The following is a 15228-nucleotide window of genomic DNA, read 5'->3' as shown; positions in this document are numbered from 1 at the left end:
ATCGGCAGCAACGGCTTCTGCCAGGCTGGGCTGCGGGCAGAGCCACCGGCTCCAGAGCCCGTCATCCTGCTGACTCCGGCAGGGATGAGCTCTGCTGCGTACCGGAGGAAACCGCAACACGAACAGCCTCCTCCCGGGATTCTCGGCTTCCCGTATTTGGCCTCCTTTTGCACAGCAGGGTTTAAGCCTCCCTGCCTCTCAGGTGCCACGGAGGGGATGGCTGGCTTTCTGCCCGCCGGCAGATTTACTACTATGTTGTAGTAGGAATCGCCTGATGGCAGCCCTAACAGTCGGAGGATATAAGCGAGACCAGGGAGAGGAAATATCTTTTATTAGAACAACTTGGTGTGTTTTGAATTGTGTGGTGTAGTCAGAAGGTTATAGATGGTAAGTCCTCAGGGACTGATGTTGTGTTTCTTGCATAAGCTGGCCTAATAAAAGACACTACCTCTCCTTGCAGAACTGACCTCACTTGAAAATACTACTACATTCACCCTGTATGTTATCTCCGCCATTTGGAAAAATTAATATTACTTCCAGTGCCACGGATTCATCGTTGCTGCGACTGCATCGATTCCTTTTGTAGAAACTGGATTCCTGCACATGCTTTGGAGAGTTACATCATTTCACCCCTTCAACTCACAGCTAGGATGTTTTCTGTTTCTTACGTAACAGCTCCTAATTCAGATTACAGTAGATATTACAACAATGTACCCTGTACAATAATGTATTAAAAACATAAGGTGGAAAAACAAAAGTATTATTGCTTTCTGAAAGCAGACTTCTTTCCAGAAAAGCAATGGACCCTTTATGCTCTTGACTCGGCAATCATTCATATTCATGGGGGTACAGCAGCACAGCCCGCGGACTCTGCTGAGCAGGGATGGACCTGCTCCCATGCCCACAGGCTCTTCTCTGCTGATGCAAATGTAACAAGGCGGCAGAGTTAGGTTTTGGGGTTTTTTTAACACAGGGCAGGCTGGGGAAAGAAAATGGAGGCAATCGTGAAGGCAGTGTTTGACCAGTTTCATGACACCTTGTGGCTTGCACTTTATCCAAGGTGTTAAAGAAGAATAATACCATCCAACAGAAGAAGTTCAAACGTGTTAGTCTTTATGACAGATCCAGTCCAGTTACCAAGTTCAGCCTATTTTATTTTGTGGATTTAGAGGCTCCTTTAGACCAGTGGGGAGAAGGGTTTTATACCTGTGCCCCCTCCTTGCTGTAAGCAGTCCCCAGTTACCCACGTTCAGGACGCACAGAGATACCCATCACATGCCGGACTCGCACCACGCGTGTGCGTGCACACGTGTGCCTGCTTTATCATCACAAGGCGGCTGCTGCAGAAAGAGGATGTTTCTGAGGAAGCACCATCCACTGCTTCCTCCTCTCCTTCCCAAGGGCCACCATGTGAATTGTTCTGGTGGTTGTGCCCAGCAAGCCAACAGCTGTCCCCAGCTCATACGATTGATGTATTTCTCTTCGTTCTTTACAGTAAAGGAGACCAGTTTAAATACTGAAGAATTAGTTCATTTACAGTAGTCTAAAGAATTTAAATTAGCTTTTCTTACCTGAGCAGGCTTCTTCTGAACCACTTGTTGAGGCTGAAAAGTAAAACAAAGTACGGTGAGAAACAAAATTCACTGAGGTCACTTAACTGTGATTTCACAGATGCTGGGAAAAATGTTTTCAGCAATAGAAATAAAACACTGGCAAAACCCACATTCTTAAATGGAGTGATGAACATACCCAGCTCTCACACCTAGCCTCCCTTATACGTATCTATGACCTTGCTCTGAAGTAGTTCAGATTACTGTGGATGCAGAGGAGTACGTGAAGCTTGTATAATTAAAATGCAGGTGAAATGTAATTTAGCATGTTACATCTTTCAGCTCTTCCATCATACTGCTAGATTTACTTTGCTGCATTACTGATCAGACCACGAGAGTGGCCTAATTTTATAACTAGGTTTTGTTGCCTCAACTGATGCTGTTCACTCTCTTACCGCACTCTTTCAGCCGTGAGTGGAGTGCCATGCTGTGGGGAAATTCTTCCTCCTGGCCACGAGCAGGAGCACAGCTCGGGCAGAGGGGTCAGGGACACACAACCCCATTCCCAGCCAGGGCTTCCCACTTGACCAAAGCCATCCCTGCCGAAGTCGGGAGGCTGGGACGGGCACTTGCTCCAGCCCTCGGAAGCTCTGGTTTGAGATCTCTAGCTGCACGAAGGTGATGCTGTGCTGACCCTTGTGAGCCTGTTGACATGATTTTGGGGATGCCCGTCACCGGGCAGGGTGGGTGTGTGGGCAGGGAGAGCTGGAGGCCGTGTCCGCCTGCCTACGCAGGACCCGGTGGCACAGCCGTGGGCTCCTCAGCAAGCCTGCCTCCTGGCTGCTCCCACCCGGGGACAGAAAACACAGTCCCCACAGGAGCCAGGAGACCCACCATGGTGCCGGTGCCCTTCCTCCCCACCCTGGGGAGGAAGAGGAACTAATACGGGTGCACTTAAAATACACCACCACCGCCCAGATGATGTGACGACCCTTGTGGGTGCTAGGAGCAGCACGGAACAATAAGACCACAGATAAAGGATGAAATCCTGACACTGAGAGCACAAAAGGGCTTTTCTTGCTTCAGTGGGGCAAAGCTGCTGCCTTCCCCCCCCCAGGACTTTCTGTTTTCAAAGTATATGAATCGCACCCAATGATTTTCTTCCTGCCCTTCCTTCCTGCCTGTTCCTAATCCCAGCCGTGATTTTAGTGCCTCGCTTGGGCAGAAGCCAACATGCTGTCCCTCTGCATGGCCAAAAACCTCATTTTCATGACAGTGTAGTAGGAAATAACTGGAATATTTCTGAATAAACAGTTTAGTGTAACTGGCCTTTCAGAGCAATATTTCAGTGGGAAGGATCAATGAAAATGTAAATTAAATGTAACTGACTCAATTCAGACTGCCCACCACAAGCGTCCCATTTTAACAAGAGATGCTTTGTTTATTTTCAGTCTTTTTCTAATTCAGCGGAATCCTATTGCTGCTATATTTTTCTATCTGTGCCTCAGGGTCCAAGTTCTGCTCTCAAATACATATGAGAAAAAAACTATGTGATGACTGGGTCCGTCTTTAAAGTTCAGGTTGGACCCTTTTCTTTTCCATTAAATTCCCTTGCAATGGAGAAGCTATTACCAAGGCACACATTTTACTGATGCCTTCTCCAGGTGGACTGCAAGCCCTGAACTCATTAATGGACATTTGCTGCCCTCGGACAAAGGAATGATTTGTTTCAAAGGAATCCCTCGTAATTACAGAACTCATTGAGCTCTTCGGTAATCTGCCACTAGTGCTTTTCCGCTTTAATTTCTTTTTTTTGCCTGCTGATTACACCTGTACACGTGTTTACTCCCAAACCACATTAAGTCCACAGACATTCTTAGAGGCTGACTGTTTTCTCCTGCTCAGAAATCCCCACATATATTTTTGGCTGTGCACTCTGCATTCATGTGACTCTCACACACTGTAGCTCAATGAAATCTTCTGAAAGAGCTGCCAACTCACCAAATTTTCCATGAATTAGGTCCTGACACTTCAATGAGAGGAAAGACAATGTCTGAAACAAGGCCAGCTCTGGCTTTCTGCCTAGTATGTGTCACAGTAATTCTACCAGCTGCCCTTCTACACAGCACTTCATACTTTTCAGACCACCAAAAAGCCCCTTGAATACTTTCAGTGATAGCTGGGGCTCAAACTGCCAGCGTGTTTTCCCAGCCTCTGGCACCCAGTGGCTCCGGACTGGACCTAGAAAGTTTTTTGTGTGTGTTTGTTTTGTTTTGTTGTTATTTTTATGAATGGCTTTCGCAGAGGACTCTGACTCCAGCACAATCCTATCCAGCCATTCATAAAAAGCAGAGGGAAAATATTGTACTTTGCCCAGTTGGAAACTGCCTCTGATACTGACCAAGGCTTTCAAGAATCTTAGTCATTCAAGACCTTTGCTATCGTAGTGCTTCCTATCAAGAGCTCCCTGGCAGGGCTTGCTTACTACCGGCTAGGTTTCCACTGGATTTGGGATCTGGAGTTCAGCGCATGTTACGCTTTCCCCCTTCAACAGAAGCAGCACAGCTACGAAAGCTCAAAAGCAGAGCTCAGCCCCTCCGCCGGCATTGAGGGCGCGCACCACCGGCATGCGGGGAGCCGTGCCCGCTCGTGCCAGGCTGAGGGCTCCGGCTTGTGGCCGCTCAATCGCTGCAAGTGCTGGTTTTCAGGGATGTTGCTTCTCCTGCTTCAGCCTGGCTGAGTGCAGGAGCCATCTGGACAAATCCGGCAAGGTCCAGCCCGGCGAGGACAGCAGCGCCCGCTCGCTTAGGTCACCCCAGAGCAGACGAACCGCAGCGGACAGGAATAATGAGACATTTCCCAAGCACCCCCTTTCATTTCTTTAACTGTTGTGGATGTGATGCTTTTGGAAACTTTTTGACACGCTATAGATACAAACGCCTCAACTCGCCAAGCTTTGTGTTCGCTCAGTTAAGAGACCTTTTCAGGGCTTCAAAGGAGACACCTCCGATTCAAGAGAGCGTTGCAACTGCATGTTCAACTAGCTGGAAAGAAAGAGAATCTGTCTCGGTTATGGAAAAGCCTGGAACCACAAAAAAGCCAAGGACAAGAGACTTTAAAGAGGTGCTTTGGAGCAAAATAGAGTTGTAGGCAAGACACAAGAGCTCTGCACTCCCATGCATCCCCCCAGGGGCGTGCAGAGTGAGATGGCAGACCTGCTCTGCCAGAGGCTCTCACTTCTGTCAGTGATCATAGGGAAGGGGAGCTTTGTGCAACACAGGACTTTCTTTTTATCCCAAGCTTAAAAAACAGCTATTGTACACTGAATGTGTATCAGCTGAAATTCCACACACTTGAAAGCAAAATTCAGGGTTGTTTTTTTTTTACATCATATGCAAGTACAGGTCAACCTTAAGTAGCTTTCTTAGATCTGTATGAGACAGAAAAACACAAGTGACAGTGTTGGAAAAATCCTATGACCATGTCATTTAAACGTCTGTCATACAAGAACAAATCCAAAATACAGCAGAATTGCTTTTGCCATGTTTAGACTATTAAGTATGTGAACTGAGGCGAAAGATAGTAATTTAAAACTTCGGGATAAGATTCCTAACTTTAAACAGAAAAAAAATAAACCACCTAAAGAGGAAAGTACACAAATTTTTTGGTGGTTTTATCTCTGCTCTAAGTTTTGCATGTTCAAAGCCCAATTGTTTATCTCCTACAAGTCACTTCTTCCACTCCTCCTCTGTCACTACACCCCTCATTTTATTTTATTTTCAAATTCTGTTACTTTACTCTTTGTCAGCATCTTAGACGCATCCCTATAGCCTATGCAGTCACTGGCCAAACAATTTCTTTGCCTTCTATATGAGAACAAAAGAGCAGCCTCATGTGATGAGTTCATATTCATCTTGTACCAGGGGTCAAAAGTTGCATCAAATTCAATTTGTCACACTTCTCATTCGCTGGCGTACTTCTTCTTACCCTGTGACTTTTCATAGCGTTATAAAAATAAGGAAGGATAAGGGTAAGTCTATGTCAACTAGTATGAGCAGTGCTGGAACACATTTTTAATGATCAGAGATAAAAGCACTGGTCTGAATGCAAATCATCCCCTGACTGCTGTGCCTGAAGCTCCAAGGGCAAGCTGCACTCACAGCGCTCCTAGATTTTGTGTTCGTGTCTTCCTCCTCAAACTGAGTATTATGAAGATGTTTGACGGATGCTTCTTGGCAACAGCGACCCTCTGTTTTACTCCCACAGCTTGATACAGACAAGACATTTGCATGGAGGTAGCTCTGCTGGTGACACTAAATGACCATGATGGAAACTAACACCCAGTTAGGATGACATTTATAGTGCTGACAGCTCAGTGTTGTGCGGAGATCATTAAAACAATTTCACAGGTCACCCAAACACTTGTAGTTCTAAATTAAAAGATGAGTAAAACCATATTTACTATTTTTGTCCACATATCCTCGAAAAATCAGGAAGTTCATATTATGCCAGTTGAAACCAATATAATACAAAATAAATCACGTCTTCCAAGCAGTTCCATATGACAGCGGAGTAACTACTGTTCTGCCCTACAGCTTTAACCGGTTCGAGTCCAGCCTTTCCCTCCCTCTCCCAGCACAGAGTGGCGGATACAACACGGGACCTGCGAGAGAGCCCTCGCCTCTGGGCAAAAGCGACTTCCAGCGGCGTTGACGGTCAGCAGGGATCCAGCCCAGGCTGCCGGGATGGCGCGCCCGCTATTCGCTCCTCCGACCCAGGTACGCTCACGGCTCGCTTTGGAAACGATCTTCCTCTCGAGGGGGTAGCAGAAATGCTTTTTGAAGGCATCAATAGCAAGGGGGGGGGATGCCCCCCCTCCGCCCAGGCAGGACTGGCTTGTGTTTTGGAAGCACAGGTCATGAATTCTCCTGCCTCCGGCGCATGTTTGCAGTCAACTGGCAACCGTGGTGTCTGTGTACGCACACTGCTGTGGGTCATTAGGATCTAACAGCAAAACCATCTGGCCCTTAGAGTTCAAAGGAGATTTCACAGTCCTCTGTGCAGTCTCATAAATGAGGCTAATAGTAATCTGTGGAGAATTTTGGCAAAATCCGTGGAACTTTTATTCTTTATTTTCTATCCTACTTGGCACTCCTCTGAATTTTTAATACCAAATACAAAGTCAGGTCATTCAAAAAATATTTATTAGCTTATTAAACTGACCTCCCCTGACTGCTGCTGGAAAACCCTGCAACATCTCAGGAGCTGCCCCAATAACTTTAGCTGATGACAAAGTAAATAGTACTTCTATTCCACTTGTGGAGGAGAGCAGAGAGCATCAGAGCTTTCCAAGTACACAAAGTGACTTTTAATAGTTATTTGACTGGCAACAGTATTTTATATTTTAATAGGCGAATTCAAAACACACTGCTTCAAATGACTCTTCTGGTAGCCTGAAAATTCAGGCACTGGTACATCTATTGAGTCAGGTCTCTATATATCTAATGGAAGTCAAACAACTGACTTCAGCAGGGTTAGGATTTCACACGTTTTGCTTACAGAAAGCTACCTTCACTACAAGATGTCTCTCAGTCGATACATTCGCAATGGTTTTATGTTCTGAGGGGACAAAAACCGTGAAAGAAATGTATCAAAAAACAAATTCTATTTTCTTTTACACTCATATAGCCCATTATTTTCCAGTTGCTCTGATACAGCCTTCCTCACAGCAGTGGATTTCCCACCATTACAGATCTTGGTAAGTACAAATTTAATGGCTAGAATGGAAAAGGAAAAACCGTAATTTTTCTTCATCTGCTAGCTGAACTGTTAGTTCAAGCACAACAATACTCCACTGAGTTTATCAAGGATATAATCAAAATTCAAAGCACAGTAGCTGTTAGTTCAGTGCTCTTGATAGATGCTATTAATTTTTATAGTGTTTCAGCCAGTATTGGTTACATTTCCATAAAATATTTAGGGCAGTGCAGCTTATGAAATACCCATTTAATGGGCCTTGTATCTGTGGTTCAATACCATAAGCGAAGTTTAAATTGGCGTACTCAGCTAAAAGCAATACAGTTTGGCAGCAGGAGGATCTGCTGTTGCTGACTGCTCTTCTTCAGAGTCACCGCTGCTCTGTTGGGTTCCCCCGTTACTTCATTATCATCCATCATGTATCTGATAAGCTTTCCTGATGCATTTTGCTCAGGTTTAAGTTCAGCACCCTGTGCATTCTTCTGCTAAAATATTAAGAAGCAATTTTTGCCTTTCAGAGTAATTCCAGTACACAGTCCAGCATTGAGGTTTTCTTGATATGCACCTAAGGAAACATGAGCTGGCTCTTTTGTCTGGCGAACGTGATATGTATCTGTCTATTTATAACTCCCTACACTGACAAACTATTGAGAAAGCCAAATGGGAGGTTCCACTTATTCTTAGTTAGAGCGTAAGGGAAAAAACCTACATCTTAGTAGACAGAAGTAAATGGTAAGTTATTTGCAAAGAAACTAAGCCCTTATGATTCAGGGATATAAACCGATCAGGAACTACTTAGCTTTACACCTTGCAGACTTTTCCACACAAATAACTATTGTGTTTTTCTCCAGACTATCTTGTCTGTTTGGAAACACCAACCCCTGTGTTCACCAGGCATTTCTCTTGGCCCATGTGGAAATGATTTTTGGACACTACTAAACAGGCTAGATTTAAATTGATGACCTAGAGGTGAAAAGCACCATATCACATTACCATCCGGTTCCAACTTTCCTTTTAGAGTCTCCCCTCTCTTGTTACTCAGGCACCTCCCGCCGTATGGACCGAAAAACCAGGGGCAGCTCCTGCTCCGGAGGCCGCTCCTGGCCGTACCGCTGACGGTGGCTGCACGGAGCTGATCGGAGCTGCACGACTGTCATCGGTGGACTCATCTCTGGACCTGACTGCCAGGAGCTCCCGAATCCCCCCGGCCTTTGCACTGGCCTCCAGTGAAACAGCCGAGGAAACCGGGCAGTGGAGTCCCAAACCAGACAACCTGCTGCAAAATCTGCTCAAGTATGGAAAGTGAAGTCTGTACTTCAGTGCTTTTGCTCAAAATGCGACCGTTGTCAGGTACTACTTCTCTTTCTGGCCTCCTACGTTCATTCTCCTCCTCATTTTAAGGTCACAGAGACCTTAACTCGTTCAGTAACAGTGCCCTTGTGTCATTTAGAGACTGGGGAACGTGCCCAGAGCATCAGAGCGGGCACTATGTGAAGGCAGGTGCAGGAGAACATGATCTGCCTAGAACACCTGCAGACCTCCCCTACGGCAGAAAACAACCCGGTCCAGGTCCACAGCCTGGCTTGCATCCATACCACCTTTCGTCCTCCCGAACAGGGCCGTCTCTTCCACGCGGCCTCGGAGGAAGAGCCCGTGGGCCGCGCTGTTTCCTTAACCACAGCTGGGCACCATCTCAGGTGGCAGAGGACGGGATGGGGAAGGAGAGAAGGGTCCGAGCTGCACCGCAGGGATGGCTGCAGGGCAGTGCTGGAGGCTGTGCCCGGGCCCTGCTGGGCTCACGGAGCACAGACACAACTCTACAGCCCGTGAGGAAGAGCGATCTGTCCCCTCCTCTGCACAAATCGGGGTAAGGATGCAAGGGATCTCGGCAGCCTCTTTTGCACGGCCATTTCTGCCCCTCCAGGGATGTAAAGCATCTTGTACGGAGCTTATGTGGTCACCCCCGGGGCCGGCCCTAAACTCCTGCAGGAGCTTCCCCTTCCCATCCAGCCCACTGCCTCCGTGACCCCCCATTGCCCTGGGACGGCTGGGCAGGGTTCACCTCCCAAGAAAAGGCACACAGCGCGAGGAAGGCCAACCGACTGCGCCTGGCTGATTTTCTGCAGCTGAGGATCTGGCCTGAGGCACTTTTCTTGAACTTCTTTGTCTGAGCAGATCCATTGGTAGCCACATGGTTGGCTGGGGATGTTTTTCTAGGTCTGGGATATACAGATGTCTGATAGCTGTCTGTCTATCGAATAGATTTGATAGTTACTACTGCCTCCAGGGAACTGATGCTGCTAAGAGGGTCTGTCAGAGTCCGACCAGAGCCTGCTGACATCCCAGCACAGTCTGATAAAGAAGTCACTGTCCAAAACAGGAATACATTTTCCAAGTACTTGAAATATACCAGGGGCTTGGTGGCGAGTTGTTGTAATTAATCCACTTCCTGGCTTGACATATTTTGGGATCATTCTGGTGCGTTGTATGTTAAATACTGAACTCAGTTCCTACTGTTATTTTTAGTAGGGAAATTACATTCATTATGTCCAAAAGCGTGATTTGTAGGCACCCCTTGCAAAGCAGAAAAAAACCCCATTGCACTGTCTTTCTGGTGTGCTTTTACCATTCACTCATTAACAGCAATTTCACCACATGCATCACTGTGAAATCTGCGTGACACAGTAACGTATTTTAAAAGATGGCAGCAAAGCGATTTTCTCTTTTAACCAGCTAGAACCATTTACTAAGAGGTTGCAAAGTCAAAGCCTGCAATATCCTGTCGTCAGCCTCTCAACAGCAGCAGAAATACGAATAGTGTCTGTGTACAGATGCTTCCCTTGGTCTGAAAGCGAGAGAAAGAAGGGGGAAGAGAGGGAGGGAGAAAGAGATTCTGCTCTTAATAATCCCGGTGTAATTTTGGAGTTGCTCTATTTATGTCCCTGGACAGACACTGAATTTAGCCCAGTCTAGGAGAGAATAATTTGACTGTAATTTTTACAGGACAATTACCTGACTGTCTAGCTACAGTTATTTAATAGCCTGTTGGAAGCTACATCTGACCTGAAGATCCTATTCGTTGCTTGGATCTAACAATGTGAACATCAAAGGTATGTGTGTTAGGTATGCTCGCAAATCCCCTGCAGCTTTTTTCATAATAGTACTGAAACCCGATACGGCATCAAGAACGCAGCGCCTGGAGCACCCTGCTACAGCCCCGCTCCCTGGTACAGCTTAAAGTGGTTTCCTCGCTCACAGAGCTCCATCCACCACTTGGAAAGCAGCCTGCTTTTAAATGTTACGGTTGCTAGCGAGGACTTGGGAACATTTCACCAAACGCAGGTCATTTCAGAGAATAGCACCGCTCAGTATTTACTCTCAGTTCCTGATAACCCTTCCATATTTTGTTGTTTCTGTTGCTTAAGTGACAAAACCTGATTTTTCATGCCACAAAAAACAAAGCTAAATCCTGTCCTTGGCTAAATTCTGCCCTTGGTTCAAACCAGTTGCAGAGTCTACCCAAAGAGGTAAATGCTTCCATCTCCCAACCAGTCACGTTTTATTGTGCTTGGAACCTATGTGGTTTGGGATGTGCCAAAAATATACCAGTTGGTAGCATCTGTGGCTAGGTGGTCCTGGCAGCAGAGGTGAAAGCAGCTGGCTGGCTGAAGAAGAAGGATAGCTGGCCTCCAAATGCTGCTGTAGTTGGCACAGAGATACACCCTTTCTGGGAATTAGGTACGCTGGGCAGACAGAAGCTTGGTTTGCAGCCGAACACAATCCGCCTCCATGAGATCAGGTATTATATCAGCACCAGATCACTTAACGGCAGCTGCAAGATCATTTGAGTATTGGCAGCAAGGTGGCCAAGGATACCCTGATACTCTAGATGTTAAGAGCTCTGGGAGCTACAAACGGTGTGGAGCAAGATCCTTCTGCTGGTGGTCAGCAGGCTGCTCCCAGGCACCTAAACGTCCCCATGTTCCATGCCCCTGACCCACCAGCCCAGCCTCAAGCAAGACTTGGTCTTGAGAACGGAGCCAGGGAGTGTGAGGGTGCGCCTTGGGGCGAGCCCCACGGACACCGGAGCTTGCCGTGAGCCCATTGCTCTCCCAGGCAGACCCCATGGCCAACAAGGAGGCCACCAGCGAAGGAAGGACAACGTTTGGAGGAGGGGTGAGGAAACAACAGCATAGCTTGGGACAGCGTGTGTCGGAGCTTCTGGAAATCTTCGGCTGGTAGGGAACAGTGCTGGGAAGTTTTGGTTGGGTTGCACAGCAGGAAAGATCCAGAAGGACGGGATGGAGGAATGGAAGTGGCAAGGAGAGATGGTGGGGAAGAGGGGGACCAAACACACACCACCTTCCCTGCTTGCACACAAATGGGAACGAGGTCTCTGTGTTGCCCGTTATCTGCAAGGAACTGAGAGGAAACACATAGAAATACCTCATTCGTATTTCTTTTTTGTCCACCAATGCACACAGGATGGCTGTGTTGTTGTCATATTTTTGCCTTCTTTTATGCTCTTAAAAGTGTGCATGTGTTACTGTCACATTTGGGGGGGCGGGGATTGTTTTTAAAGAGAGCACCTGGGAAGTTTGGTGAGAAGGACTGTTTTTAGGTACCAGTGGGTTTTTTAGATTTTGGGATCAGATGCATTTTGTAGGCTTTATGGGGGTGCTTCACCTTCTCAGGTCGAAGGACGAAAGAAATAGGAAGGCCCTGGGACCGTGCTGCCGTGGGGAGCGGAGGATTACGCCCCTACCCGCAAGCAGAGAAAGGACCTGCCGTTCAGGGCTGATGACAGCAGGATCCGCAGGAGCCCATGCTCTTCCTGAAGAAGAACTCAAGCCATCTCTCAGCACGGCAATCTGTGCAGAAGCAGGTCTGCTTCAGCTTTGTGGTTAGACGGCGTTGGCAGCGGGACAGCCAGGACATTCACTGTTTGTTATACAAGCACTTCAAAAGGGTGGGGGACAGTGGTGGGATGAGGAGTTGCCCATGCCTCTTCGCCTTTCATCACCTCCCAGGAATGTCTGCCTTCGGGGCTAATTTAGATGCATTTACGTTAATAAATGTGTGGCCTTTTCAGCCACGTTTTTTCACTTTAATTCCTGTCTGCCCTTGCTGGCACATGCCCTTGGCAATTTGTGGTTATTTTGCTCATTCGGCATTGTATAATTGTCCTTTATTACTGAATATAGATTTTTTTTTTATAGTTAAGCAAATGCAGAGCTCATGGAAGTGATATAGTCTAGCTCCATTTTATTTAGTAAACACTGGGCTTTTTTCTTTTTCTTTCTTTTCTTCTTTTTCTCAGTCAAAAAGACAATGTTTTGCTAACTGTAAACTCATCTGCAAGCCCAAAACTGATGATTTCATGAATCTTCCAGATGCACCATCACAGTTCCAGAAAGCTTCCTGACTGACAAGAAAGCCAGGACTTCTGCGAGATCTCCACATCAGGTTATTATTAATAAACCCTCTGTATCTTAGAGGGAACCCCGCCGGTATCACGTAAGCTCCATATGGCTCCCTGCTCAGCACTGTGGACGTCTCCTCCCTCCCCTTACTCCTACGTGTGATGGGGCCCAACCTTTTGGGCTGGTGTTGGTTGAACAGTCCCTTACGGAGGTACTCAAGGTCTCTATGCTCAACTCCAACCATGACTTAATACATGAAGACGCTTCTTTCACATCCATGCTCATCCCATGACAAGATGACGTCTGTGCTTGGACCAACCCATAGCCATGGGATCAGGTGGGTGAAGAGCCGGATTCACACGTCCTTGAAGAGAGAGCACAGTGGGAAGAACGCTGTTGCCCTCTGTCCAGGATAAGGGCCTTCAGAGAAGAGGATGCAGGGTAATTCTGCACTGTTGATAATTTTGGCAGGGAGGATCCAGCCCACGGGCTTTAGTTTAACCAGCCCTGCCCTAGAAAACAGTTAGTAGGTTGATTTACAATTTTGAACCTTCACTTAATAGCACTGGCCAGTAATACCTGGGAGCGCACTTTTGCCTGGCTGTCTCAGCCATACTACACTCGAACTACATGGCTGCCAACATCTTCAGTGTGCAGGACTTACGGGCCTGGAAGAGCTTGGGATGCCAATGAACGACGGAGACTTTAGGAGCAAAATGCAGAATAAGTTCACTGATTAGCATCCCGTAGTAACACAAATACAGACAAGGACATCCAGGTCCTGAAGACTACAGAACTAATCCCAATCTGAACCTGACCTATTGGTACGTAGCAGACAAGGGCAAACTCCAGGCAAAAAAAACTTGGGAAGCGTGGACACCACCATGATGAACATGTTTGTCTAACTCCTCATCAGTATCACTTGTGGTAGACTCCTTCTTTTTTCCCACGTACATTTTTCTTAAACCTCAGTGTTCCTTCAGAAATGGAAATGTAACTCATAACCAGATGTCTTGTGGGCGACCTGTGATGCTGTGTGATGGGTCATACGGGTACTACTCCTCAGTTCAACACGGACTTCTTTATGAAAAGCTTAAGAATATATATCAGATAACTAAAAACAATCACAATATTTAACTACATAATCTCATCTCTGAATATCCTTTTCATCTCCGCAGATCCCAAAGTGATTTATACACTGCAAGTGACATGGGAACATTATAAAGGGATCTGTTATAAAGGGATCACCCTGCACCAAAATGCAGCCATTTCTGGGATGAGGTTTGGCAGCTGTTTTAACAGCACAAGACAATGTTACATACAGTTGGGGAATGAGGTGAAGAATAGCGTATCCAGTGTACGTGGCAGGGAAGGAAGGATGTAATTATCCAAACTGGAATTTGGCCAGGACACTGGGGTCAAAACCCCGACTCTTTTGAAAAGTGCCATGGGAATGCTAATGACCACAAGTGGTCAGGGCCTTGATTTTTCATCTCATCTGAAAAATAACAGCTCCAACGACAGTTTTCTTGAGTACCGAGCAGAGGCATTCATCCCAAGTGAATCGGAGAGAAAAGTGCATCCCAGCACAGCAGCTAGGTATCCTTGGAGGTATTAATTTTGTTTCCCAGGTAGCCTATATAATCTGAGAGCCCAGTGGACATACACACCCCCCTTACACAGCACTAGTCTGCAAAGAGAACAGGACATTGCTTGTGTTGGATATATTTATCAGAACCTCAGATCATAACCCCACCATTTTGAATACAGCAATCCTCCTCCCATGACCATCTCGTGACTTGACTTCTGTTGTCTAAAATGGGAATCACGCTGAGTATTTAATCTATGCGCAGCTACTAAACAAACAAACAACTTTCCATTGAGGTATCGGTGAGCTACTGCATTCTGCACGATTTAAGTACACAAACACCTCACTGACTTAAAGGCATTTTAAAAGTCACTGCCAGGTAAGCAGCAGTAACAGAATACATACAGGTTTTAGCCTACTTGAGATGCGAGGATATACAGCATCGCTTTACACGTATTTTACTAAGGCGAAGGAATAGTACTTAGCAATGAGGACAGGCTAGCAGCCTGTGCATGGGTAGTCACTAATACTTATCAAAGCTCAGCCAGGACACTGTAACTCTGTTGTGCATTAAATATCTCAAGACTAGAAATTATGTCCATACATTTTCTAGATTTGAGAGAGGAGCTTAGTGCTAATGCACTAAGGTGACTTACACCTCAAGACTGTTAATTTTTGATTAGTCTTCATTCTTAAAATCAAGTTCAGCAACCTACCTGCCCTGAACGGATTCCGCCTGGCACAAAACGTCACACAATTCTCAACAAGCCCCTGCTGCTCCCCGGGTAATTCTCAGAGTCTGTCAGCTGCGAGCCGGACCTGCCGGCAGGTGCCTGCAGGCACTCACATACTGCGGCTCTCCAGCAGCTCAGGAACAGCTCTGTTGTGCTGGACTACGCACCACAGCCAG

General features: G+C 46.6%; 1 protein-coding gene across 2 annotated transcripts in view; it reads right to left on the bottom strand.

Annotated features, from left to right (window-relative positions):
* HMGA2 (high mobility group AT-hook 2) overlaps positions 1 to 15228 on the bottom strand; it is a 119305-nt gene that overhangs the window by 22300 nt on the left and 81777 nt on the right. For both annotated transcript variants that reach the window (XM_049792372.1, XM_049792374.1), the window contains exon 4: positions 1572 to 1604. In XM_049792372.1, coding sequence (XP_049648329.1) covers positions 1572 to 1604 — 33 coding nt within the window. The remainder of the gene's footprint in view (positions 1 to 1571; positions 1605 to 15228) is intronic.

This window comes from Accipiter gentilis, chromosome 34 (assembly GCF_929443795.1).
Source record: "Accipiter gentilis chromosome 34, bAccGen1.1, whole genome shotgun sequence".
Classification (NCBI taxonomy): Eukaryota; Metazoa; Chordata; class Aves; order Accipitriformes; family Accipitridae; genus Astur; species Astur gentilis.
The sequence above is the reverse complement of the archived record's forward strand: the minus strand, read 5'-3'. Positions and strand labels throughout refer to the sequence as shown.